Below are 25,029 nucleotides of genomic sequence, written 5' to 3' on the forward strand. Positions count from 1 at the left end.
TGTGCACATTTCTCTGAGAGCTATGCAGAGAAAGAACCCTATGATTTACTCAGTGCTTATTTTTGAAGGTTATTATAAATCATTAACCAGATGCTATAGTGCACGAGGTCACAAACCATATAGGCGCGACTGCTGGCCTGTTTTTGCAAACTTGATTTTGAAGTTTTTAATGTAGGTGTAATTGAGAAGATAAATTGAATACATATGCATATTCTAATCAAGGTATTCTTCCGAGTCAGCAAATAATCACATCATAGTAAGCATCAATGAACCCATTACAGTATAATAAAATGGGAAAGTCTTATAATAAAAGATTATTTATAGCCTATTGGTTATTAGTATAATTTTTAAAATGTAATCAGAAACAATTAGCAAAATTGATAATATTGGAGATGCAGCTGTTTCTACTCACTAGCACAAATCATTCTAGCAATAATTCTATATACTAATGTCAATTGAAAGCTAAATCTCTTCCAAGTTCTTTGTTTATCCTTATGGGTGTTTTTGTTTATCAGATCATTGCTGCATATTTTATAAGAACTACTTCCTGGTATTCATAAAAGTTACTGACATCATACAGTAAATTTTGAAATGTATTCTAATTTTTGAAATTAGACTAAAATTATAAGAATAACCCAGTCCTGTATCCTTTCTCCAAGCAGATGTAGTTGTCAGAAAGCCAAATATATTTAGAAAGTAGAATCATTGGGATTTGGTGTCTTAGGTCAGGTTCCCTAGAAGCAGAGCCTGAGACAGGGATTTGGGTGCAGGTGGTTTATTAAGGGATAGGCCTCTAAGGAAGTGAGAGAAGCAGGATGGGACAGGAGAAATGTCAAGTAGGATGCAAATCAGATGGTCTATCCATGGCCTGATGAAGGTGGAGGGATAAATTGCACTGTAGAGGATAGCTATGAGCCTTCCTAAGCCAACATTCACAGCAGCTGGGGGGTGGGTGTAGTGGCCAGGAACAGGGATCTGCTTGGAGTACTAACAGCATTAAATACATCATCTGGTGATGGGAGGCAAGGCCCAGGTGGGAGGGACAAAGATGGCTTCCAGGTTTGTGGCTTGAACAAGTGAATAGATTCTTGTATATAACAGCAACACTCCCCTCATAGTACCAAAAATCTAAGATTTTAGAATTGTGAAAAATTCTTCATTTTACAAGTAAAGAAATTTTCCTTTAGCTTTTAATTTCTAGGTAAAAATAACAACTTCTTGACATATTTGCATAGGATCAGTTTTCCATTAAAAAATATATAAACTTTTGGGGCTTCCCTGGTGGCGCAGTGGTTGAGAGTCCGCCTGCCAATGCAGGGCACACGGGTTCGTGCGCCGGTCCGGGAAGATCCCACATGCCGCGGAGCGGCTGGGCCTGTAAGCCATGGCCGCTGAGCCTGTGCGTCCAGAGCCTGTGCTCCGCAACGGGAGAGGCCACAACAGTGAGAGGCCTGCGTACCGCAAAAAAAAAAAAAAAAAAAAAAAAAAAAAAAATATATATATATATATATATATATATATATATATAAACTTTTTAAAAATGTTTGCTCTTTTTCCATTTATTCTGCTTCCTGTTGAAAATAGATCCCAACCGGTTCTAGGACTCTAATAATTGAAGATTCACCTAGGTTCAATCCCAATATTATGTTAGCTTTTAATGAAAAAGTAGTTTATGTGTTGTTTTTATGTATTCATCCTTTACCCCAGAGGTAATCAAACTATGGTCTGTGGGCCACATCCAGCCTGCAATCTCGTTTTGTATGGCCAGAGAACTAAGAGTTTTTACATTTTTACAGGGTTACTTAGGAAAAAAAAAAAAAGAATATTCAACATGACTGTATGACTCACAAAGTCAAAAACATTTACTACTTAGCCATTCACAAAAAAAGTTTGCCAGCGCCTACTTCCCATTCATTGGGACCTCAAACTTTTTTCAGAAGTGTGCTGATTCAATCTATATTTTAAAGGAAAATTTGATATTCAGAAACTTTAATAAGTGATTTATGGAACCATAAAATTATTTGTTTTATAAAAGGATTCATCACAAAATATATATACATTCTAGCCCATCTGAAAAATTATCTTAATGGACTTCTTTAACAAATTTAGAATCATTCATTTTAAGTAAAATAAATATGCATAATTTGTTCTCTGTTTTATAAAATATTCCCACCTGTTTTGTGATGATTGTAAAGAAATTGAAAAACACAAATAGATACAAAGGTTAAAAAATCACCTGTAATTTTGCCATCCAGAGTTAACCACTGTTAACATTTGGCTACATCTTTTTCTAGGCATATAACCATTTAATTTTTAAAATGTGGATCACAATGTATGTCTAATAATATACCCTCTTTTATTCATTTAATGTTATAATTTTCAGAAGTATCTTATTTGACTGCATTTATTCCACAGACTGAATATGTCACAATTTATTTAAATGCCTTCCCATTTTTGGACATTTAGGTTGAAGCTAATTTTTCACTATTGTAAATTCCACAATGAGCATCTTTATGCATAAATCTAGATCCTCATTTCTGTGTCCTTAGGCTACATTTTTAAAAGAGTAACTATTGTCTCTCTTCCCATTCTGTTCCTTGTCTTCCTTATAAACACATTCTTCTTCCTCCTAGATCTATACATGATAGGGCTCCTCAGGGCTAGAGACTTGGCCTTCTCTTCTCACTCTATTTGTCTCCAGAGGATGTCACCTATACCCAAGCTTTCAAATACCATCTATATGCTGAGACTTCCATGTTTACATCACCAGCCCCACATGATTCTTCTAAGCTCCAGACCTATATATCCAGATACCTTCATGTCATCTCCACTTGTATGTCTTATACCACCTGAAACAGAAAATGTCCAAAAAGGAGTCGATATTTCCCTTCCTTCTGCTCCCCTGCCCAAACTCCCCCCTCCTAATTGCCCAATTCAGTAGAGAGACATCACCTTTCCACTAAGTTCCCTACAGTAACAACCTGGAAACCATCAGTGACATCTCTCTCTCCCTCACCACCCCCATCTATTCAGTCACCAGGCTCTGTTGAGTCTACAATCTAAATAAATCTTTAATATTTCTATTTCGCTCCATCTCCCCAACTCTCACCTAAGCCACAGCCATCTCTTTCCTGGACCACTATATTTGCTTCCTAATCAGTCTCTCTGCATCCACTCTTGTCCTGCTCTAGCCTCTCCCCACGCAATTCTCCACCATGGAGAAAGTTTCTAAAACATCAGTCTGCTTTTAGAACCCCTAAGTAGCTGGTAGGATGAAAATCTTCATGGCAACCTCTCCTCACCTTTCCACCTTCATTTTGCCACTTTCCCTGAACTCTCTTGCTCCAACCTAGTGGTTTCCTTTCAGTTACTCAATTGTGCTAAGTTTTTTCAGCCTCAAAACCTTTGTCCAAGATGTTCCTTCTGCCTGTAAGACCCTTCCCTCCCTCTTCAGCTGACCAGTCCATCTCCTGACCCTCCCCCAACACACAACACTACCTCCATGTGCCTCTCGGTGTCATATCTGTCTACTTTTTGGTACTTATTATAAATTGTAATCTAAATTGTTCCATATTTTTTTCCTATGTAATGTCTTTTTCTCCCCTACAATGAAGTTCCATTTTGGGGCAAATAGTATTTGTCTCTTTCACCTCTATATCTCCCAGTGCCTGGCACGTAGTAGGTGCTCAATAAACATTTGTTGAATTAACAGATCATGGAGTATGAACTTTGTAAAGACATTTAAAAGATATTATCACATAGTACTTCAGAAAGTTTGTATGAACCAATTTATAAGCCCACCAACAGTATATGAGTGTTCCTACGATCACACCCATCCTGACCCTGAGTGTTGTAGTTCTAAATAATTTTTAAACATTTTTACAGGCAAAATTTTACCTCATTATGATTGAAATTGCCTTTCTTTGATTACTAGTGAAGTTGAACACTTTACACAAATTGATAGCCTCATATATTTTCTGTGATTTTTAAAATTCATGACATAATGCTTTATTGAACCATTTTTGTTACAATAAACAGTGCCACCAAACCTGCTTACCTTCATCTGAAGGTCTGGACAGATCTAGGAAATACTCCTCCACAAGGTTTATGTTTAGTCATTGATGATTTCCCCTTACCTGGGATGCTCATGTAATTTATCATGGAAATTGGGACACTTCTGAGAGTGAAGGAGGGTGTCATTAATAATTATGCCAAGACAACAGGTAGAAAGCAGGACTGTCCTGTACAAGCCAAGATGTTTGGTCTCCCTAACTCATTTTTATATAGACTTAAAACTCTAAGGATGTAGGGCTCAGAGTAGCGGTCCAAGTGGTGATCCAGGGATAAACTGAGGATAAACCTGCTTTTTGTTCTGGATTTTAACCCAGATGGCCCTGTGCTGTGCTGTTCAGTGATTCAGTGGCTCACCCTGTGACTTCCTGTTGTCCCTGCTGCCATTCACTCATTTACCTCACCTACCTGACCCTTGGAGGCATCTGATAATTTCATACAACACTCCTTTCATGATTAGGCCAGTGGCCCAAAGAGCTACAGGGACCACCTTGCCCATAAATGCAGAGCTGGTCAGAGGCAAAGCCAAGTCTCTTGGAAGAGTTCTCTCCTATCCCACCTCACCGCCTCCTTCTTCACTTTGAATGAATTCCTCCTGCTCACGTTGCACTGACAATGCCAGCAGCTATTTTCTAATTTTAGAGTGCTTCCAAAGTTATGTCAAGAAGTGACCAGAACAGAGTTTTCACTACCTAGAGCATCCTGCGAGGATGTTCCTCTTTGACAAGCATAACCCATCAAAGTACAAGGCACGCAGTTTCTGAGCACTTCGTCCCGTATCGGGTAATGTGCATGTGCGCTTCAGTTCCCATCACTTGTAATGCTTCCCTGAGCTCATGCAGTGTGTCTACAAACTTTCCCGGCTTTTCCTAAACGTCTTTTTATGTAATTTATACCCTTCAATAAAGCTCAAAAAATATTCAGAGTTGCTTGCAGACTTGCATTTTCAAGAATTGCGAGGAACTTAACGGAAAGTAGAACCTGATGACAGAAAACTTCTGGAAAAAGATGGAGAGTTTAGACAAGTTGAATTTGTGTCAGTGCCATCCAATCTGAGGTATGACTTGATTAGGAAAAGAACAGCAGCCTTCCTCTTCCAATCTTGTCAACAGAGAACAAATTTCTTATCAGTGGAGTTCCTAATAGAACCTACGTGTACTGCTGTGCACTGAACAACTCCAGGGGGTGTCATTTACATTGCCATCTATGGGAATGGTGCCAAGTGGCCCCTCCTGGCAAGGACCTGTGGTGCAGTTCACAATCCTCCTGGCACTGTACAGGGCACATTCTGTGTGGCCATATGCTAAGGTCCTGACTGACATCTTCTGTGTGACTTTTCTCTGATAAAGATGCTGTCCCTTTGTCACAGTTAGAGTTGCTTTCTTCACCAATGCCTACAGATTTTTCAGGGTAATCTTCATTTCAAACATGCATTCACCTAGTTTCTGTAAGTGCTGTAGTATTTGTCAAGCCAAGTGTCCTGGTTTCAGGTTTAGAAAATAGGTCATTGGAGCTCTCTTTTAAGGGCTGAGTTTTGCCCACATTTTGCTATTTCATTTTTATTGAGGAAAACGTAGGAAATAAATGCAATCTCATGGTTTGCTAGAGAATCAAAACATTTCAGATGTTAATGTTTTTTTAAAGTTTGTTTTCACTAAAATATAGCTCTATAAATGGAAGAAAGAAAAAATTATTTCACGTGTGTATAGGATCCATCTCCAAAATATCTACACATACAGACTAATAAGTTAAGATCAACTCATTTGCTCTACAGAAATAAAGGAGAAATACCGTGTATTCAACCTACCTAAGGGAGATAGACCTTGGTTTTGAACTAGTAGAGGAACCAACTTTGTATCTCCCAAGAAGGAAAGTGATAAAATGACACAGAGACATTTCCTTTCAGTGCATTCACTTATTCATTCATTCAATTAATTATTAATATTTGCTTAATACCCTGATCATGAAATCCAGTCCCTTCCTGAGGAAACTGAGGTCACAAAGGCGGTTAGAGACAGGGCTGGAAAGAAACCCCAGATGGTCTATATCAAGGACACTTCACCCCATAGTACTGTTAAATATTACCATGTAGTTACACTCAGGTGATGAAATAGGAGAGCATCTGTGTACTGCGTGTGACTTGCATGCAATTCATGTAATAAAGATAAAATACAAACCCCTCTGCCAGCCATTTCTTTATTACTCTAAATGCCACAACTTAGAGAAGGTTCAGCGTTAGGGCTAACATCTTCAGAATTCGTTTGGGAATTTTGCAAATATAGTAAATCTTTTTTTTTAACATCTTTATTGGAGTATAACTGCTTTACAATGGTGTGTTAGCTTCTGCTTTACAACAAAGTGAATCAGCTATACATATACATATATCCCCATATCTCCTCCCTCTCGCATCTCCCTCCCACCGTCCCTATCCCAGCCTTCTAGGTGGTCACAAAGCACCGAGCTGATCTCCCTGTGCTATGCGCTGCTTCCCACTAGTTATCTATTTTACATTTGGTAGTGTATATATGTCCATGCTACTCTCTCACTTCGTCCCAGCTTACCCTTCCCCCTCCCCATGTCCTCAAGTCCATTCTCTACGTCTGTGTCTTTATTCCTGTCCTTCCCCTAGGTACTTCGGAACCCTTTTTATATTTTTTTTTAGATTCCATATATATGTGTTAGCATACTGTATTGGTTTTTCTCTTTCTGACTTACTTCACTCTGTATGACAGACTCTAGGTCCATCCCCCACACTACAAATAACTAAATTTCATTTCTTTTATGGCTGAGTAATATTCCATTGTATATATGTGCCACATCTTCCTTATCCATTCATCTGTTGATGGACACCTAGGTTGCTTCCATGTCCTGGCTATTGCAAATAGAGCTGCAATGAACATTGTGGTACATGACTCTGTTTGAATTATGGTTTTCTCAGGGTATATGTCTAGTAGAGGGATTGCTGGGTTGTATGGTAGTTCTATTTTTAGTACTTTAAGGAACCTCCATACTGTTCTCCATAGTGGCTGTGTCAATTTACGTGCCCACCAACAGTGCAAGAGGTTTCCCTTTTCTCCACACCCTCTCCAGCATTTATTGTTTGTAGATATTTTGATGATGGCCATTCTGACTGGTGTGAGGTGATACCTCATTGTAGTTTTGATTGGCATTTCTCTAATAATTAGTGTTGTTGAGCATCCTTTCATGTGTTTGTTGGCAATCTGTATATCTTCTTTGGAGAAATGTCTATTTAGGTCTTCTGCCCATTTTTGGATTGGGTTGTTTGTGTTTTTTGATAATGAGCTGCATGAGCTGCTTGTAAATTTTGGAGATTAATCCTTTGTCAGTTGCTTCATTTCCAAATATTTTCTCCCATTCTGAGGGTTGTCTTTTGGTCTTGTTTATGGTTTCCTTTGCTGTGCAAAAGTTTTAAGTTTCATTAGGTCCCATTTGTTTATTTTTGTTTTTATTTCCATTTCTCTAGGACATGGGTCCAAAAGGATCTTTCTGTGATTTATGTCATAGAGTGTTCTGCCTGTGTTTTCCTCTAAGAGTTTGATAGTGTCTGGCCTTACATTTAGGTCTTTAATCCATTTTGAGTTTATTTTTGTGGATGGTGTTAGGGAGCGTTCTCATTTCATTCTATTACATGTAGCTGTCCAGTTTTCCCAGCACCACTTATTGAAGAGGCTGTCTTATCTCCATTGTATATTCTTGCCTCCTTTATCAAAAATAAGGTGACCATATGTGCGTCGGTTTATCTCTAGGCTTTCTATCCTGTTCCATTGATCTATATTTCTGTTTTTGTGCCAGTACCATACTGTCTTGATTACTGTAGCTTTGTAGTATAGTTTGAAGTCAGGGAGCCAGATTCCTCCAGCTCCATTTTTCTTTCTCAAGATTGCTTTGGCTATTCGGGGTCTTTTGTGTTTCCATACAAATTGTGAAATTTTTTGTTCTAGTGCTGTGAAAAATGCCATTGGTAGTTTGATAGGGATTGCATTGAATCTGTAGATTGCTTTGGGTAGTACAGTCATTTTCACAATGTTGATTCTTCCAATCCAAAGACATGGTATATCTCTCCATCTGTTTGTATCATCTTTAATTTCTTTCATCAGTGCCTTATTGTTTTCTGCATACCAGTCTTTTGTCCCCTTAGGTAGGTTTATTCCTAGGTGTTTTATTCTCTTTGTTGCAATGGTAAATGGGAGTGTTTCCTTAATTTCTCTTTCAGATTTTTCATCATTAGTATATAGGAATGCCAGAGATTTCTGTGCATTAATTTTGTATCCTGAAACTTTACCAAATTCATTGATTAGCTCTAGTAGTTTTCTGGTAGCATCTTTAGGATTCTCTAGGTATAGTATCATGTCATCTGCAAACAGTGACAGCTTTACTTCTTCTTTTCCGATTTGGATTCCTTTTATTTCCTTTTCTTCTCTGATTGCTGTGGCTAAAACTTCCAAAACTATGTTGAGTAATAGTGGTGAGAGTGGACAACCTTGTCTTGTTCCTGATCTTGGTGGAAATGGTTTCAGTTTTTCACCATTGAAAACGATGTTGGCTGTGGCTTTGTCATATATGGCCTTTATTATGTTGAGGTAAGTTCCTTGTATGCCTACTTCTGGAGGGTTTTTATCATAAACGGGTGTTGAATTTTGTTGAAAGCTTTTTCTGCATCTATTGAGATGATCATATGATTTTTCTCCTTCAATTTGTTAAATGATATCATTTATCACACTGATTGATTTGCATATATTGAAGAATCCTTGCATTCCTGGGATAAACCCCACTTAATTATGGTGTATGATCCTTTTCATGTGCTGTTGGATTCTGTTTGCTAGATTTTATTAAGGATTTTTGCATCTATGTTCATCAGTGATATTGGCCCATAGTTTTCTTTCTTTGTGACATCTTTGTCTGGTTATGGTATCAGGGTGATGGTGGCCTCGTAGAATGAGTTTGGGAGTGTTCCTCCCTCTGCTATATTTTGGAAGAGTTTGAGAAGGATAGGTGTTAGCTCTTCTCTAAATGCTTGATAGAATTCGCCTGTGAAGCCATCTGGTCCTGGGCTTTTGTTTGTTGGCAGATTTTTAATCACAGTCTCAATTTCAGTGCTTGGGATTGGTCTGTTTATATTTTCTGTTTCTTCCAGGTTCAGTCTCAGAAGGTTGTGCTTTTCTAAGAATTTGTCCATTTCTTCCAGGTTGTCCATTTTATCGACATATAGTTGCTTGTAGTAATCTCTCATGATCCTTTGTATTTCTGCAGTGTCAGTTGTTACTTCTCCTTTTTCATTTCTAATTCTATTGTTTTGAGTCTTCTCCCTTTTTTTCTTGATGAGTCTGGCTAATGGTTTATCAATTTTGTTTATCTTCTCAAAGAACCAGCTTTTAGTTTTATTGATCTTTGCTATTGTTTCCTTCAGCAAATATAATAAATCTTTTCCCCACTTCTTCTTACTCTTTATGATATAAATATTTCAGTCATGCCTTTTCTCAAATGTTGCCTTTACAGATTAAAATCCTATAAATAGCACTGACCCCTAAGGAAGATGATCTCATCCATACCTTTAGACTGTTATTCCAGACAGTTTCCTATCCATGTCAAAATGAATAAATACCCCAATCTCAGGGTGGCTACCTTCTTAAAAGATTTGTTTTGGGGGGAACTTAAGGCATCTAATTCATAACAATGTGAAATTCATTTTCTGAGGTGTCTATACTCTTCCTTTAGACAATGAAATCCCTCAACTTGCTGATTATTGCTGAACTTGTTGACAGTTGAGGAGGTTGACTGGAGCACCTCTGAGCGGAGGGGAACAGCTGCTCTTGCCAGCTGCCTTTTCCTCTGCATAGACATAAATACTGCCCAAGGAGGCTCTGCAGGGCAGGAGACAGAGAACTCATTGAGGTTGCTGCAAGGAGACCCTGTCTGATATTTTTGCTTAGTCAGTACATCTGTATGCATCTGGACCAAGGAATGCTGAGCTCTTAGCTCAGTGACTAAGAGCAAGGATTCTGAAGCCCATCTATCTGGTTCAAATCCTGGCTCTGCCACCTGGCTTTGACATTAGTTACTTAACCTTACTGTCTTCAGCTTCCTTACCTATAGATGGAGAAACTATTTTTTTAAATATATATAGGGTTCTTGAGGATTAAATGTTACTATTAATAATTCCAGCAACAAATATCAAGTTCCTATTCCATTCCAGTTACCATGAACAAGATAGAAATGGCCCCTTCCTTCATGGAATTTAGAGTACTTTTTCATACTAGGAACTCTGACCCATTTAAGGGTTGTGAAGTCGGTGGTGAAGTGTGACCACATTTTGTTTTCAATGACTTAGGATAGAATTTTACAAAATAAGAGTTTTAGGAAACTTTAAAAATATTTTTATACGTATGTGTGGCCTGGGTCTTGATATAAAATGGATTTCTTGAGTCTAGTAAAGAAGATAAGAAATTAAACAGCAACCTGGATTCAGCATATGTGATAAGTTCAGTGAGTGTCATGGGAACACAGGAAAGTCACATGATCCCCTTTGGGTGGGTACGAAGAATCAGGGAAGCCTTCCAGGAGGAAGTGGCATTGAAGCTGAGACTTAAAGGATGAGTAGAAATTAACCAAAAGAAGTTGGGGGAGGTTGGGCAGGAAGCAGTTCCTTTAAGGGCAGTGAGGAGCCCTGGTGTGGGAGGAGGTGTGGGGTGGCGGTTGGTTAATGAAGCAAGGAGAGACTTGCTCAGATTTGCATTTTAGAAAGGCACTCTGGCTGCTTGCAGAGAATGGGCAGAGAGAGTAGGGAGACTGTTTAGTTATTTCAGGACACAGTGGTCTAGACTAGGGTGGGGACAGTGGGTATTGAGAGGGACAGGACCCTGGTGATTGATGGGGAAAGGTGCTAGTCTGGGATGACACCCATCTGACTCACACGTCTGACATCTAATTTACAGAGGTTGCAGGGGACAAATCTAAGTCTGTAAGCCCCAAGCCCCTGACTTGAGGAACTGTTCCTGTAAACAGGAAGACAGGGCCTTTCAATCACTTTGCAAATCATCTCTCCATCCCACTGGACATATCTGTAAACTGTTGCTGGCCTAGCAGTTGGCAGGGCTTCCTGTTCCAAAGTGGGACGGTTCTTGGCAGGAGATGGATAGCTGGAAACAGAATGCGAACTGGGCTAGCCAGGCACCTTTCATAAAGAGAAAAGAAAAGAAAGGAAACCTGGCACTTTCCCATCTGATCCAGAATATCTGGTCAGAAAATAATTTAAAAGGACAGATAATTCAAAGATGTTTCTATTTGGCTTTGAAATGCCATGCATTTTTGGCAGTGGATTTACCTTGCCAAATGTTTTTCTAAGGCGTCATTTTGCATTCCCTGAACACAGACCATCTGGGCAGCAAAGGGCTGAACCAGAGCCCAGGAGGGAGTCTGGGTGGCTGGCTGAGGAGGTACCGATACGTGAAAATTGGACGGAGACCACAACTCTCCCTTATCACCCCAGCTGATCAATACTTGTCTGTCTACCTCTGTCCTGCCACAGAGCAGGGAGCTTTTTCTGACCTAAGCCTTGCCAAGTCACATGGTGACTTGAAAAGCAGCTATCTAGTTCCCAGGACGCACCCAATGCTTTCTTCCCATATCTCTGAACACTCACAGGGCCACCTCTACTCCACAGGGGGGCAGCCAGCTGACCCAGGGCTCCACAGCAACCTCAAAATCAAACCATATTTGGAGCACGGGGCAGGCTGTTTACAGATGTCACCATAAAAGATATTTTAAGTTATAATCAGTCCTGTTTTATAGAAGGGCTGTAAAGGGGCCAGACCAGAAGGCCCCCTTTCCTGTTATTCATAAGATAGATAGCTGCTTCCAGACAAGTTAAAAGATTAGTTTATCTTCCCTGGCTCAAGCCTACCTAAGAGAGGAAAGGGTCACACTTCACAGAAATCACTTAAACAAAGGGTCTCTCCCATTTAGGACCTAGAAGAAATGTCAGGGTGGCAGCCACTCCCTACTAAACAATTCCAAGCATTCCCCCATTCCTCCATCTGGAGGGTGCCAAGCCAGGGTAGTGGCCTGGTCCAGACTAGAATTCACTGGGAATAATCAGTAACAGGCCCAAATCTGGAAGTTCAAGGAAACTGGTTTTTCCCAATCTGTAGTAAAATTAAGCAGATTCTTTTTTTCTTCTTTTTCTTAAAAAATTTTTTGGCTTTATTGAAATATAATTGACATATAAAATTGTAAGATATTTAAAGTGTCCACTATGGTGAAAATACACACACACACACACACACACACACACACACATATATGTTGTGGAAGGATTCCCCCCATCTAGTTACATCCATCACCACACATATTTATCTTTTTTTCCCTGTGGGAGGACATTTAAATTCTAAGTGCTGTTTTTCATAATCAGAGAAGAGGGCATTTCCTACTTCCCCAGGGTTGGGTAACAGTTTCTTCACAGTAAATTCTTAATCCTTAAAAGGTGCTCTGTGACCCATATCCGTTTTCCAAGTGTTGGTTATCTTTCCCTCCATGGAACCTTGTTCCTAAAGAGGACGAGCTGCCAAACTAAGGCCGTCGCTGTGTTTTGAAAAATCCAGCAGAGGTTTTTTTTCGACTCGGTTTCCTGAAAAATTTAAGGAAGCTAAGCCAGTGTCTGTGCCAGGAGCTTGCGACCTGACACCCACCTCTTCCCCTCCTTTAATGTCCCCTTGATTGGAGGTGGCCAAAGGGGACTCTGGAGGCTCGCCCAAACCTTTAGCTCAGATTCCCCACCTCCATGCCAGACAGCAATCCCATCTCACACTCCTCCATTCCTCATACACACACCTCTCATAGGTCATCCTCAGCGTGCAGCCGGGAGGGGAAAGAAAACGTGAGCTAACGCAACAGGTTCCACCCACAGCCTGAACTTACAAGGGGAGACGGCCAGTTGACTGGAGCTGGGCGGTGGAGGGAGAGGAAGCGGCGAAGAGGAAGGTGGAAGGGAAATGATGGTGCATGACCACCAAGCACACGTCACTCGGACTCCCACATGGGCTTGTGTATGTGCGCATGTAGCGGGAGGGAGGTCCTGCAAGGGGTCACTTGGGGACTTCCGCGCGGGTTTGGGAGGCACCGGGCCTGCGCTTTGGGATGCGCGGGGATTTAGGCGGGGTAATGAGCCCCGCAGAGAGGGCTTGAGGCTCTCCCAGGAAATATGAGTGTGTCTGGGGGTTAAAATTCACCACCCTCCCCAGGGCTCCGCCCCTACTAAGTGGTCCTGTCTGCGCCCCTAAAGCCCCGAGTCCCCTTCCCTCGGGCCTTTTCCCGGCCCCTCCAACGCGATCCCCGCCCGGCCTCCCACCCCAGCCTGCTTCCGAGAAAGCCGGGAGAGCGGACTGCGCCGCGCCCGGCAGCCTCTGGGCATGCTCGGTGGCGGGACCGGCTCCGTGCCGGCAGGGCGCGTCCTCCCTCCCCCAGGGCGGCGGCGGCGCCTGCAGCTACGGCCGCCGCGCCCCGGCCCCGCACACCTTTGGGGGCCGCGGGGGCCACCCTGCCCGGTGGGAGCCGAGAGCGGCCCCCACCCCGAGCCTTCCGGCGAGCCGAGGAGGGGCCGGCCGGGGAGGCGCGGAGGCGGGAGTGAGACCTCCGAGCTGCCTGCGGTTCCTTAGAAAGTAAAGCTCGGCTCGCCAGCGGAGCCGGGCTCCCGGCCGCCGGCGGGGGCGGGGCGGGGCCGGGTAGGGGGTGGTCTCGGCGCCCTGCGCGAGGTGCGAATTTAGTAGCCGCCCACCCTCTTCTCGTCCCCGCCCCCAGGGAATTATAATTCTCTGGGAAAGTGTCTGGTTCTCGGAGAATCCCTGGGGCGGGGTGCGGGGGCGCGCCCGGCGCAAAATGGTTAAAACAAAGTCCATGCGCGCCCCGGGGTCCCTCTTATGGAAAGTCTACGTGCCGGTGGCTGGGCACCCCCTTTGCTGATTTGAGGGTTAGTTACCCGGAGGAAGTCTGCCTGTCGCAGGGGAGGGGATGGGATGAGGAAAGCCTCAGGCTGGTGCCGGCTGCCCCCCCGCAGGCCTCTTTGGGGGGCGCACCTCCAGCCAGGCGGGCGCGGAGCCCTGGGCCGGGGCGTTCGCGGCGGGCGGCGGGCGGCGGCCGGAGCAGGCTCGGCCCGGCGGCTCACTCTTTCTGCCTCCTCCCCCCAGGATTACCGAGAGGATGGGATGGATCTAGGCAGTGACGCCGGCAGCAGCAGCAGCAGTAGCCGCGCCAGTTCGCAGTCCAACTCCACCAAAGTGACCCCTTGCTCCGAGTGCAAATCCTCGCCGTCGCCGGGGGGCAGCCTGGACTTGGTGTCTGCCCTGGAGGGTTATGAGGAGCCCTTCCCGGTCTACCAGAAGAAGGTGATTAATGAGTGGGCGCCGGAGGAGGACGCGGAGAAGGAAGACGAGGAGGTGCGCAGCGAGCGAGGGTACCGGGATGACCGCTGTCCTGCCCAGGAGCCGGGGGACGTGAGCGCCAGGACCCGCAGCGGCGGCGGCAGGGGCGCCACCACCGCCATGCCGCCCCCCGTGCCCAACGGCAACCTCCACCCGCACGACCCCCAGGACCTCAGGCACAATGGCAACGTGGTGGTGGCCAGCCGGCCGAGCGGCTCCCGGGGCCCCCGCCGGGCGGTCCAGAAGCCTCAGCCGGCTGGGGGCCGGCGCGGTGGCCGGGGCCCGGCGGCCGGGAGCCTCTGTCTTCAGCCCACGGACAGCGGGACGTGCGTCCCGGAGGAGCCCCCGGTGCCCCCTATGGACTGGGAGGCTCTGGAGAAGCATCTGGCTGGGCTGCAGTTCCGGGAGCAGGAGGTGCGGAACCAGGGCCAGGCGAGGACCAACTCCACCTCGGTAAGTTGCCCGGGGTGCGTGCCCACGCGCGCACACACGTACACACCCCGCGCACAGCCCGCACGCGCCCTACCCGCGCTCCCGCCCGGCGGCGGCCCCATTCATCCTGCCCCGAGGGTGGGTGCCGGGCAGGAGAGCCTGACTTATGCTCCCCTGGGGTACCGTTGCTCAGTCTCTGAGCTGTCTGGGTTTGCAGGATGGGCGGAGAGGAGGGAGGGGCAGCCAGAGGGCAGCGGAAAGTCCGGTTAGTGGAACCAACGACTCATTTTAATGGAATTACTTATGGAGACGAGGTTGTGAGTCACTTGCCTGAAAATAAATCCGGGGAGATTTTGGCACCGAAGTCGGTGGCCTGTGCGTGGGTGATATTTCAGGTCGTAATAGTTGTGGCTTTGTCAGCCGTGGTGGGTGTCCCTTCGTTGCCACTAATGTCTCGTCCATATACAGGCTGTCCCTGCGCACAAGCACGCATTCGCCTGCCCACGCCTCCGGTGAGGCAACAGGGATTGTTCCCTCTTGGCGTTTGAGCGGATGCTCCTGAATTGTAATGGGTTGACCGCCCTCCTCTGAGATTTTTTCCTTTCTGAAACCCGATCTATTGTTGACCTGAGGGAACGGGTGAATTGACCTGCTGGGATGAGGGAGTGGTTCTTTCCTCTGTGGGCTGACTCACCCCTTCTCCCCTGAATCCCTCCTAGTTTTGATAAGCAGTTCCTTAACGGAGGCTTGTGCCTCAGTTCAGGAAACCCAGAGAGGTAAGGGTGCTGGAGTGGAAAAGAGAGAGGGAGGGAAGGAGGGATACATCTATAATAAGAAGCTCTGGCAGGTTCACACTTGTCTCAACATCTTTTTTGCCCCTGAGAGGAGAGCAGATCAATGACTTAAAAGAAAAGCGTCATGAATGTGGCTCCCCTATTTATCACTGTTTTGAGATAAAGCAACAGTTGTAATTTGAAATCATTAATGAACGGATCCTAAATGGGGCTGAAGGGCATACAGTTTAAATGAGCTGCTTTCTGTGTGTGGCAGTGTGGGAGAATGCTTGCTTGCAGGTGTAATTTTTCGGCTCCAGGGCCCTGGGGCTACTGGAAATTGGGTGCATGCACTTCTGACTTCAGGGATAAGGACAGTTAATTGGCACGGTTTCTATCAGAGAGAGCCCTTGGCTGACAGAGCCCACTGGTTAGTGTCCCTTGAGAAACTACCTGTTAAATTAACACACTCATTTTAATACCAGCTGTTTACCATGGCCACTCGCAGACACGGAATCTTTCCATTACAGCCAGTACTCTGTCTTGTACCTTGCAATTCAAAACATGCTTTTCCCACCTAGTGCTGAGAAAAATACCTGATTAAGCTCCCTGGACTTAAACAGTGACTTGAAGATACATAAGATTCCTTTACTATGGCCTGACATTTTTACATTCCAGGAAAATGTAATAATTGTGTATACATGCAAAGTTAGGGTTTGATGATGACAATAAGTTCCATTATTCAAAAAGTTCTTGAGCACCCATGTGTTCTGTGCTAAATTCAAGGTGTGATTCTCACCACTGCAGTTACTCATCTGACCACGTGGGCCTGGAATTACGGTGAGCAAGGTAGGGATGCAGCCAGACTCCCCGTCCCCACCCCCAGGAACTTATAATTTAATGGCTAACGTAACAGACCAGCCTACCCCAACACACACACACACATCTTCTTCCTTATTGTTGTAGAGACTGAATCTTTCCTTCTTGGGCCGTCTTTGAAACCTGAGGGTGTCTTGTCTCCTCACCTAGCGAACAGTTTGCATTCTGGGTTCCTCCCCTCTCCTTCCCTCGCCCTCCTAAAAATGTCCCCCCCTGGGCATTTCCTCCACAAGTCACACCGAAATTTGGGTTCCATCAATTCAAAGTAAGTATATGTACAAAAAAATGGCAGAAGGAAGTGGCCTGTGAAGTTGTTTAATATTGAAATTTTCCGTATTTTGGTTTGTATTGGAACAAAGTTACTAGCTGCTGTTAGTTTAGAATAGTGTTTTTCAAATTGCAAGTTCCCCATGAAATCACCTTATCACTTTTTAAAAAATAAGATAGAATGTACTGCCATGTGTTGCAGGAAGTCACAGTGAGATTTTTTCTTTTTTTAGAAAGTTTTGTTTCAGTTTTATGTAGACGCCGGGTTACAGTGTAAGATTTCTTTCCCACTATGGGTCGCTGTCATAAAAGTTTGGAAAACACTGGTTAAAATCCTGTTTACTCCTGCCTGGAATAAGTGCAAGAATTTATAACCCTGAGGACAGAAGTTTGAGAGTAACAAAGGAGTTGGTGCAAAAGAAGAAGTCTGTCCTGAAGGAGTTGCTCAAATTGAGTGATATTTTTGCTCCTCCTTAAAAAGTTGTGTGTAGGGCTTCCCTGGTGGCGCAGTGGTTGAGAGTCCGCCTGCCGATGCAGGGGACACAGGTTCATGCCCCGGTACGGGAAGATCCCACATGGCCGCGGGGCGGCTGGGCCCGTGAGCCATGGCCGCTGAGCCTGCGTGTCCGGAGCCTGTGCTCCTCAACGGGAGAGGCCACAACAGTGAGAGGCCCGCGTACCGCAAAAAAAAAAAAAAAAAGTTGTGTGTAAATACATTTAAGTGAAATTAATGCATAGTACTGGGAGGAGGGGTATAAAATGAAAAAGGCAGGTACAGCTCCGTCACCTGTGAAGAGACCCAAATAAGCTATTCCCACCACATGACTTTTGCCTGTGCAGTTACCTCTGCTGGGAACCCAGTGGCTGGTTCCTCCCCATCATTCCAGACTGTGCTCAACTCACCTCCTGAGAGAGGCTGTCCCTGGCCCCCCTCCCTAATACAGAGTAAGGCACTCCACCCCCTACCAAGGCACTTCTCGTGTATTTTCTTAGTGCTTATCACTGCCTGACATTATCATGTTCAGTTCTCCTTCATTTTTGGTTCTCTAGAATTGAATTGGAGTGCAGGGGTCTTGCCTGTGTCGTTTAATTGTTGGAACCTAGTGCGTGCGATAGTGTCTGAGAAGTAGTAGGTTCTCAAATACTGAATAAATGAAGTGTTTATAAGACTCACACGGCCCAGACCTAAGCCAGCCCCCTTACTGTACAGTTGAGAAAATTGAGGCCTACAGAGGTTAAGAGATTTGCCGAAGATCCCAGTAAGAAAACTACGAGAGGGCTTTTGTCCTTCCTTCTGATGCCAGGCTAGGTTTTTTCCTTTTGATGCTCAAAATTAGCTGAAACAAAAGGAAAGGAAAGAGCTTCCACCTTCCTGAAATAACTTAAAGGGTTTCCTAATGACAGTCCTCTCTTGGATTTCCTTAATGTTAAGTAAACTAGGAAATAATCAAAACCCCATGACTTTACGAATCTCTTCTCACAGACAGGGTTTGGTTTGGTTTGGTTTGAGTGGAAACATGTTGAGCTCTGCCCAGCAAAGCAGCGACAGCCTCCTCATCCCTGTCCAACACCCCTTTCTTCCTCTTGGCTACAGTGATACACTCAAAACGAAAGCCTGAGATCGGCAAGGATGTGTTGACGATCAGCTGTCTCTAATCCAGGGAAGATTTAGAGGCACATTGAAAAACACACAGTGTTTGGGTAGGACTTAAAACCTAGGGCTGACCTTTACCTTGTGAAGTTGTGAGCAGCTCATCTCTCCCTTGGTGCCAGTGGAGGGGGATGAGCTTGGAGGCTCCTGGGAACCACCTTTGGTGTCAGAGCAGGAGGTGCCTGGGGAGTCTTGAAGGAAGCTCTGGTGGCCTGACTTCCTGCTGTCTTCTCAGGGCTGCTCCATCACAAACCTGCATCGCCTCCGCAGCCCACCCCCTCCTCAACGTCCCAACCCCTCACCTTGACATCAGAGCCCTGAGGGCAGCGAGGTCACTTTATTCCACTGCCTTATCCCCAGCAGCTCCCTTGTGCCTGAAGCACTCTTTGGGGGAGGGGGGAGCGGAGGGGGAGGGGAGAGGTTTCACCCAACAACCAGAACTCCTCCTGGAAGTGCCCCCTCCAGTTGGCCAGACCCCTCCCTGCCCCCATCCCGTGTCCCTGTGTTTCTCATGGTCCTGCCCTGGACCTGCAGGTGTGTGAACACCCCTGGTCAACTCAAGGGCCACATACGGCCCAGGAGTGAGATTTAGAACCAGGGTGCCAAGTTACGTGAGTCCTGCCTCCATCTGTTCGCATTCATCCTCAATTCTCTTCTCCCTGCCTGCTCTATGGGCACTGGCGCAGACAATCCTGAGGGACAGTCCTGAGGGAAACCTGTAGCTTCTCTTCCCGTGTCCCTCTTCTGAGCACAGCCCCAAGCTTCTGTCTTTCTCCTGCTTCTCCAGGACCTTAGTGTGTCACAGTATCATTCTTCTGCCTCCCCATCACCAAGTGGAGGCGGGGTGCCCACTGCCTCAACCTACTCTTCTTCCTAAGTGGAGTATAACTTCATCTTTTTTTCTCCATGGTCCTTCTGTGAGGTTTTCTTTCCCTCAGAGTCTGTGATCCTCCATGCTGAGCCTGTTCTGCTTCTGGAAACTCACCCCTTTTTTCTCCCTCCTACTTCTCCCTCCTTTTGATTCTTTATTTTTTAAAAAATAGCTCCATTGAGGTAGAATTGACATACAGTTAACTGCACATTTAAAGTCAAGGTGATGCATCTATCTCTCACCCGCAAAAGTATCCTCTTGCTGCTTTGCAGTCCTTCCCATTCTGTTCCTTGGCAACCACTGATCTTAGTTCTATCACTATAAGTTAGCTTGCTTTTCTAAAACTAATGTAAAAGGAATCATATAAAATCATATCATATAATCATATAATACAATATAGTACTCAATTTTGTCTGGCATCTTTCAGTCAGCATATAATTATTTTGTGATTCATCTGTGTTATCGTGTATGTCAATAGCTCATTCCTTTTTATGGCTCAGTAGAGTTCCATTTTATGGATATACCCTACTCCCTGGTTGATGGACCTTTGGGTGGTTTCTAGTTTTTGTCTATGACAAATAAAAAGTGCTGTGAACATTCACATACAAGTCTTTGTACGGACATATCCTTTCATTTCTCTTGGGAAAATACCGAAGAGTGGAATGGCTAGATCCTATGGGAGCTGTGTGTTTAACTGTTTGAGAAGTTGCCCGTTTTCCAAAGAATTTGCACCATTTGATGTTGGTTTCCTCTCCCACCTGTTGGTGTATTCCATCTGTGTCCTTGGGGATTTGCAGGACATCTCTCTTCAGGTGACTGGGGTGACTGATCCCCTACCTCTTAAGAGAAAACAACAGCAAAGTACCAGGATCACATTTTATAGCCAACCAAAGTCATTACACCCATTGTTCAAAAAAAGGAAAGGACTCTTTTTTAAATTAAAGGACTCTTTTTTAAATTAAAGAGGAGTTCTAGTTGTAGACCTGACACATTTTCATTGCAGTTTTATTATTTTTTACTGCCTGTGACAGATGCATTTTCCTCCATTAATGAGAAGATAAGAATAATTTTAATTAACATGCTAATTGAAAGCAAATTCTGATGAAGTTATTTCTAAAGTACTCGAAAGCAATTTGTCTTTTTATTTGTTTGTACTATTAACTAGTAGCAAACTTTAAATAACCTACATTTCTTCCGAGAATGGTACTAATTACAGGTTATTTTCAATGTATTATTCTGAAAGAATTACAGCCTAGTTACTCCTTCTCCGTCAATGACACTACTAAAGTAGCTTGAATGGCTGAGTAGTTTGTTTCCTTAGTTACTCAGGCTGTGTTTAAATTGCATGAATTCCCACTTTTAGAGACTGAATTAAGAGGTCTTTATTATTCCTGCAAAATACAGTAAAGTTTATAAGTTTAATAAGTTATGTGATTCATCAACCTGGGATACCACAGTGAAAACGTTCTGAGTGGTTTGTAGTTATCACTTATCCCTCTTAGAGAGCACGACATGACAGTGTTAAAATCTTTTTTTTTTTTACCATAACCAGGCCAGCTATATTCTTTGCTTCAACCTTTACCTTGAAACGTTTAGTGTCATCATCGTCTGCTTTTCTAATTTATGTTGATTTCTGTTTAAGAGCTGCAAAGGCTGCTCTATGCATTAGCATGTACTCAAGACTTTAAAGAAATATGGTTGGGTTTTCCAAAAACTTAGGTTGCAGGTAAACCACAGGTTCTGAGGCTCTGTTTGTGTATTTCAGCTACCATCAGATAGTTCATCCTACTGCAGAAGAGCCTTTGAAAATACTGTAGTTGGATTAAAGGAAATCTTTGCCCACCAAGCGGTTTGCACATAGTGGTCCTTTAGAACATTCTAAGGATCACTGTCGTGCCGCAGATCTGAAAAACAGATAGAGATATTCTCATCACACATTCATTGAGCTGTTTGAACATCTCACCACCGACATCATGTCACCTGCCTCCATCCCTTTCTAGCTCAGAATGCACTTTCAACTCTAGAACCTTTGCCTGGCATTCCTTGTGACTTCACTCCCAGGAAGGCCCAGCACGAGCCCTTTGCTCTGTAGCAGGTCTGGACGCTGCTGTCCACCAAACCGCCCAGCACTCTCTTCCCCAAGGTGTGCTCTGATTCAGCTTCTTTGGGAAGCTGTGCCTGATCATCTCGGCTCTAAGCAACCTCTCTTCCGAACTTCTTACTCCACTTGTGTTCCACTTCCTCATTCTTAGGTTCTAAAAGGCTCATCCCTGGGCTTCCCTGGTGGCGCAGTGATTGAGAGTCCGCCTGCCGATGCAGGGGACGCAGGTTCGTGCCCCGGTCCAGGAGGATCCCACATGCCGCGGAGCAGCTGGGCCCGTGAGCCATGGATGCTGAGCCTGTGCGTCCGGAGCCTGTTGCTCCGCAACGGGAGAGGCCACAACAGTGAGAGGCCCGCGTACCGCAAAATAAATAAATAAATAAAAGGCTCATCGCTGACAAAACTCAAACCAGACCTGTCAATCTCTGGTTCCAGGCTCTTTCAGTGACATTGTTTGCATTCTCTTTCTGTGGGTATGTCTCTTATCTGCCCAACTATTTTAAATCCGTCCTCCCCTTCAAACACATACATGTACAGGCTCAGGCATTTCCTGAGGACTGGACATTTGATGAATGCTTGCTACCTGGTTAATGTATTTTGTACCACCTTTCTGTCTAGTTTTTAAATTTGCTCAAAGCCAGTATACTACGAACTTTATTAATGCTAATAATAGTAATTACAGATCCTTCCTTAAAGGTTTATCTGGACTCTGTGACATTACATTTGCATTTTAAAATAGAAATTTGTTTTTACTCCTGGACCTTTGCCTCTGAAGACATGAATGGTTTTGTTTTCTTACCTCTGAAACTCAGTCCTAAGTTGTTGTTTTTTTTTTAACAACAAGGACCTTTGCAAATGCTTTTCTTTAGCTGCTTTATGTTCCCTGAGCTGTTGGGACAGATGACACTTCGTACTGTTGCTGCTTTATACTGTCAGTGACTGGGAGATTATTTTGCACACAGCTTTTGTAGAAATTCAAGTGCCATTTATGAAACTGAGCATTTTTCATAGAAAAGTAATAGGATTTTAAAGATAGAAAGGATCTGAGAGGTCATCTCATCAAACCCTCGCCACTTTCAAAGGAGGAAGCAGGCTTATGAAGATTAAATGTCTTTGCCCACCTTCCTCAGCCCAGGCCTGACCCAGCCTCAAGTCACCTGACTCACAATTCCCACTTTTAATGAACTCGGCCTCCTTCAGCTACCTTTTTTAAAAAGAGTCTTTTCACAACTTAACTGGAGGATAGATCTAGCCTCATCACTTAAGAGCTTCAAGACTGGAAGTAGATTCTAATTTTTATCACCTGATAGAAAAGTTTCATTTTATTGTTTATTTCTTTTTCTTTTTGTAAAACACATGTTGCAATACAATCATAAAATTGCTTCCTTCCATTCGGATTTCAGCTCATCACCGTATTTCTGCCAGCAGAACAGTACTCTTCCTGGGTTGACAGATTTTTTTTTTTTCTGTCCTTTTTCCTTTCCCATCTGTAAACACCTTTTCCTGGCTGTCCACCCTCCTTTCCAGCACTGGGCAACACGCAGTGTTCTCCTCTCATAGGTTCAGGGCTGACTGGCCCTTGAGGACCGTGAAAGGAGCCGCCTGAGTACCAGGAGGCAGAGGAGGGAGCAGCGAGGGTGAGGGCTGACCGTTGTGCATGTCACTTCCATTTACAATCCGTCCATTGACTGACTGTCAGGCTATGAGGCGGTGCCCGGGTTCAGAAAGATAGGGCGAAGAAGATTTCCATGTGGCTCACCGCACAAGTGGAAACATTTTGTTCTAACTAGACAGAGTTTTAAGTGAATCGTTTATTATAAGCCCAAAAAAGAGCAAAATAACAAAACCAAGAAGAGACTAGAAAGAAAAGCATTTGTGGAGTTCAGCAGAGGCCCATAAAGTAGTCTCTGTTAGGACACTGGCTTTGTTAGAACATGGATGAAAACTAGGAATAGAAAAATGGACGTCAGGGAAGGGAGATGTGTTTGGGTTTTTATGTTGCCCGTATGACGTTTTTGAGTTTCCCAGTTAAATCTGTAGAAGTGAATCATCACTCTTTCTTCTTGTCAGGTCCAGGAGAGTTGTAATAATCACTCTCCTTCATTTACCAAGTCTTATGAAATCCATAAGAGCACTCATTGTTTCAGATGTTCTTGGTGTGTTTGCTTTGTTTTGGTTTGGTTTGGTTACTACTATTCACTTTTGTGAATGATTCTGTTATTTTCCTTATATATTTGTTAAATAATTATGTCAAGCATGTTCTATCCCCAATTTTCATCACTTGTTTTTCTCTGTTTTCATTCATACATATATTTAACCTAGTTTTATTCTCTCCACCTGACCTGTTTTTCAGTATTTGTGTTATTATAGGTTATTCCCATTTTTTCCTACTTTTGTGGTATTTTCTCTATAAAGTATCAATATATGCGATTCAAAGCTGACCATTGGGAATTCCCTGGCTGTCCACTGGTTAGGACTCTGCGTTTTCACTGCCAGGGCCCGAGTTTGATCCTGGGAGGTGTGTGGCAGAGCCAAAAAAAAAAAAAAAAGAGAGAGAGAGAAAAAAAGGTGATGGTTTAGGCTAGGAAACACCAGGTGATAGGAATGAACTCAACCACTGCTTGTTCAGTACCAGGTTGATGGTTTTTAAAGTACTTGTAAAATATTTTTTAGTTATGTTTTACTGACATGAGGTTATACTTAAAGCAAAGCTTACTGGAAATGAAAAAGTTACCAGTTTTCTTCAGTCTAGCTTTGTATATCAGATTTCCTAATAATTGCCTCATGTATCTGTACATTTTACTGATACCTCTGTATCTCCATCCAAATATTTTGTATTTACTTGCAATTGAGTGAACTTTTTGGTGTATCCATCATCAGCAATATCATGTCACCTTTCTCTCTCTTTTTTTCCTTCCATTTCTCAAAGTCTCTCCTTAATATTTGTGACTCATGAAAGTGATTGTGAATCTTCCTTGGGATATTAGCATAGTATACCAAAAAAAATTTTCAGTTTTTATGGATTACAAGGAGCATTGCATTAGTCAGCAGCTGATTTCTGCAGATTCATCAATTCAAGAGTTTTATTACCCATGTCCTAATAGAGATGATTGATTCTTCAAAACTCTTCCTTGTAGAAATAAATGTCTTAGTTATTCGTGAATTTTTGGTTTTCTTTTTTTTTTTTTTAATGTTACAAAAAGCTTCTATCAAGAAAGTGGTGGTGGCGTGGGGTTGGGGGCTTTTCCAGGTGATGCTCCATTTGCCCAGGTGGATGGGGTTGTTTTCACGGTGCTTGAGGAAGAGCAGAGAACAAAGCAGCATCTCTATAGCCTCACAATCAGGCCTCCAACAGGCAGATTTTCTACTGGCGCCTTCTGGACACACACCAGCCAGGCTGATAGGTCGTTGTCCCCGTGGCAGCACATACACATTGCTTCCTCCTCTCAGATCCCCCTGCTGTGATCTGCAGCCTGCCTCTGTTTCCCATTTCACTCCTGTGTGGGTGACCTGTCTGTGCAGAGAACCAGTACAAAGTCCATAAGAAAGTG

General features: G+C 43.8%; 1 protein-coding gene across 8 annotated transcripts in view; it reads left to right on the forward strand.

The window, feature by feature from the left end:
* Positions 1 to 13,045: 13,045 nt before the first annotated feature.
* SCHIP1 (schwannomin interacting protein 1) overlaps positions 13,046 to 25,029 on the forward strand; it is a 127,306-nt gene continuing 115,322 nt past the window's right edge. The window contains exons 1-2 of one of the 8 annotated variants that reach the window (XM_081235034.1): positions 13,046 to 13,133; positions 14,271 to 14,957. In XM_081235034.1, the coding sequence (XP_081091160.1) occupies positions 13,080 to 13,133; positions 14,271 to 14,957 (741 nt within the window). In that variant the 5' untranslated portion in view covers positions 13,046 to 13,079. Of the gene's footprint in view, positions 13,134 to 13,587; positions 13,746 to 13,779; positions 14,054 to 14,077; positions 14,958 to 25,029 lie in introns of those variants that run through there. The other 7 variants (XM_081235035.1, XM_081235037.1, XM_081235036.1 and 4 more) reach the window with 7 other exon arrangements.

The sequence above is a fragment of the Mesoplodon bidens genome, assembly GCF_964165515.1.
Source record: "Mesoplodon bidens genome assembly, chromosome: 5".
Classification (NCBI taxonomy): Eukaryota; Metazoa; Chordata; class Mammalia; order Artiodactyla; family Ziphiidae; genus Mesoplodon; species Mesoplodon bidens.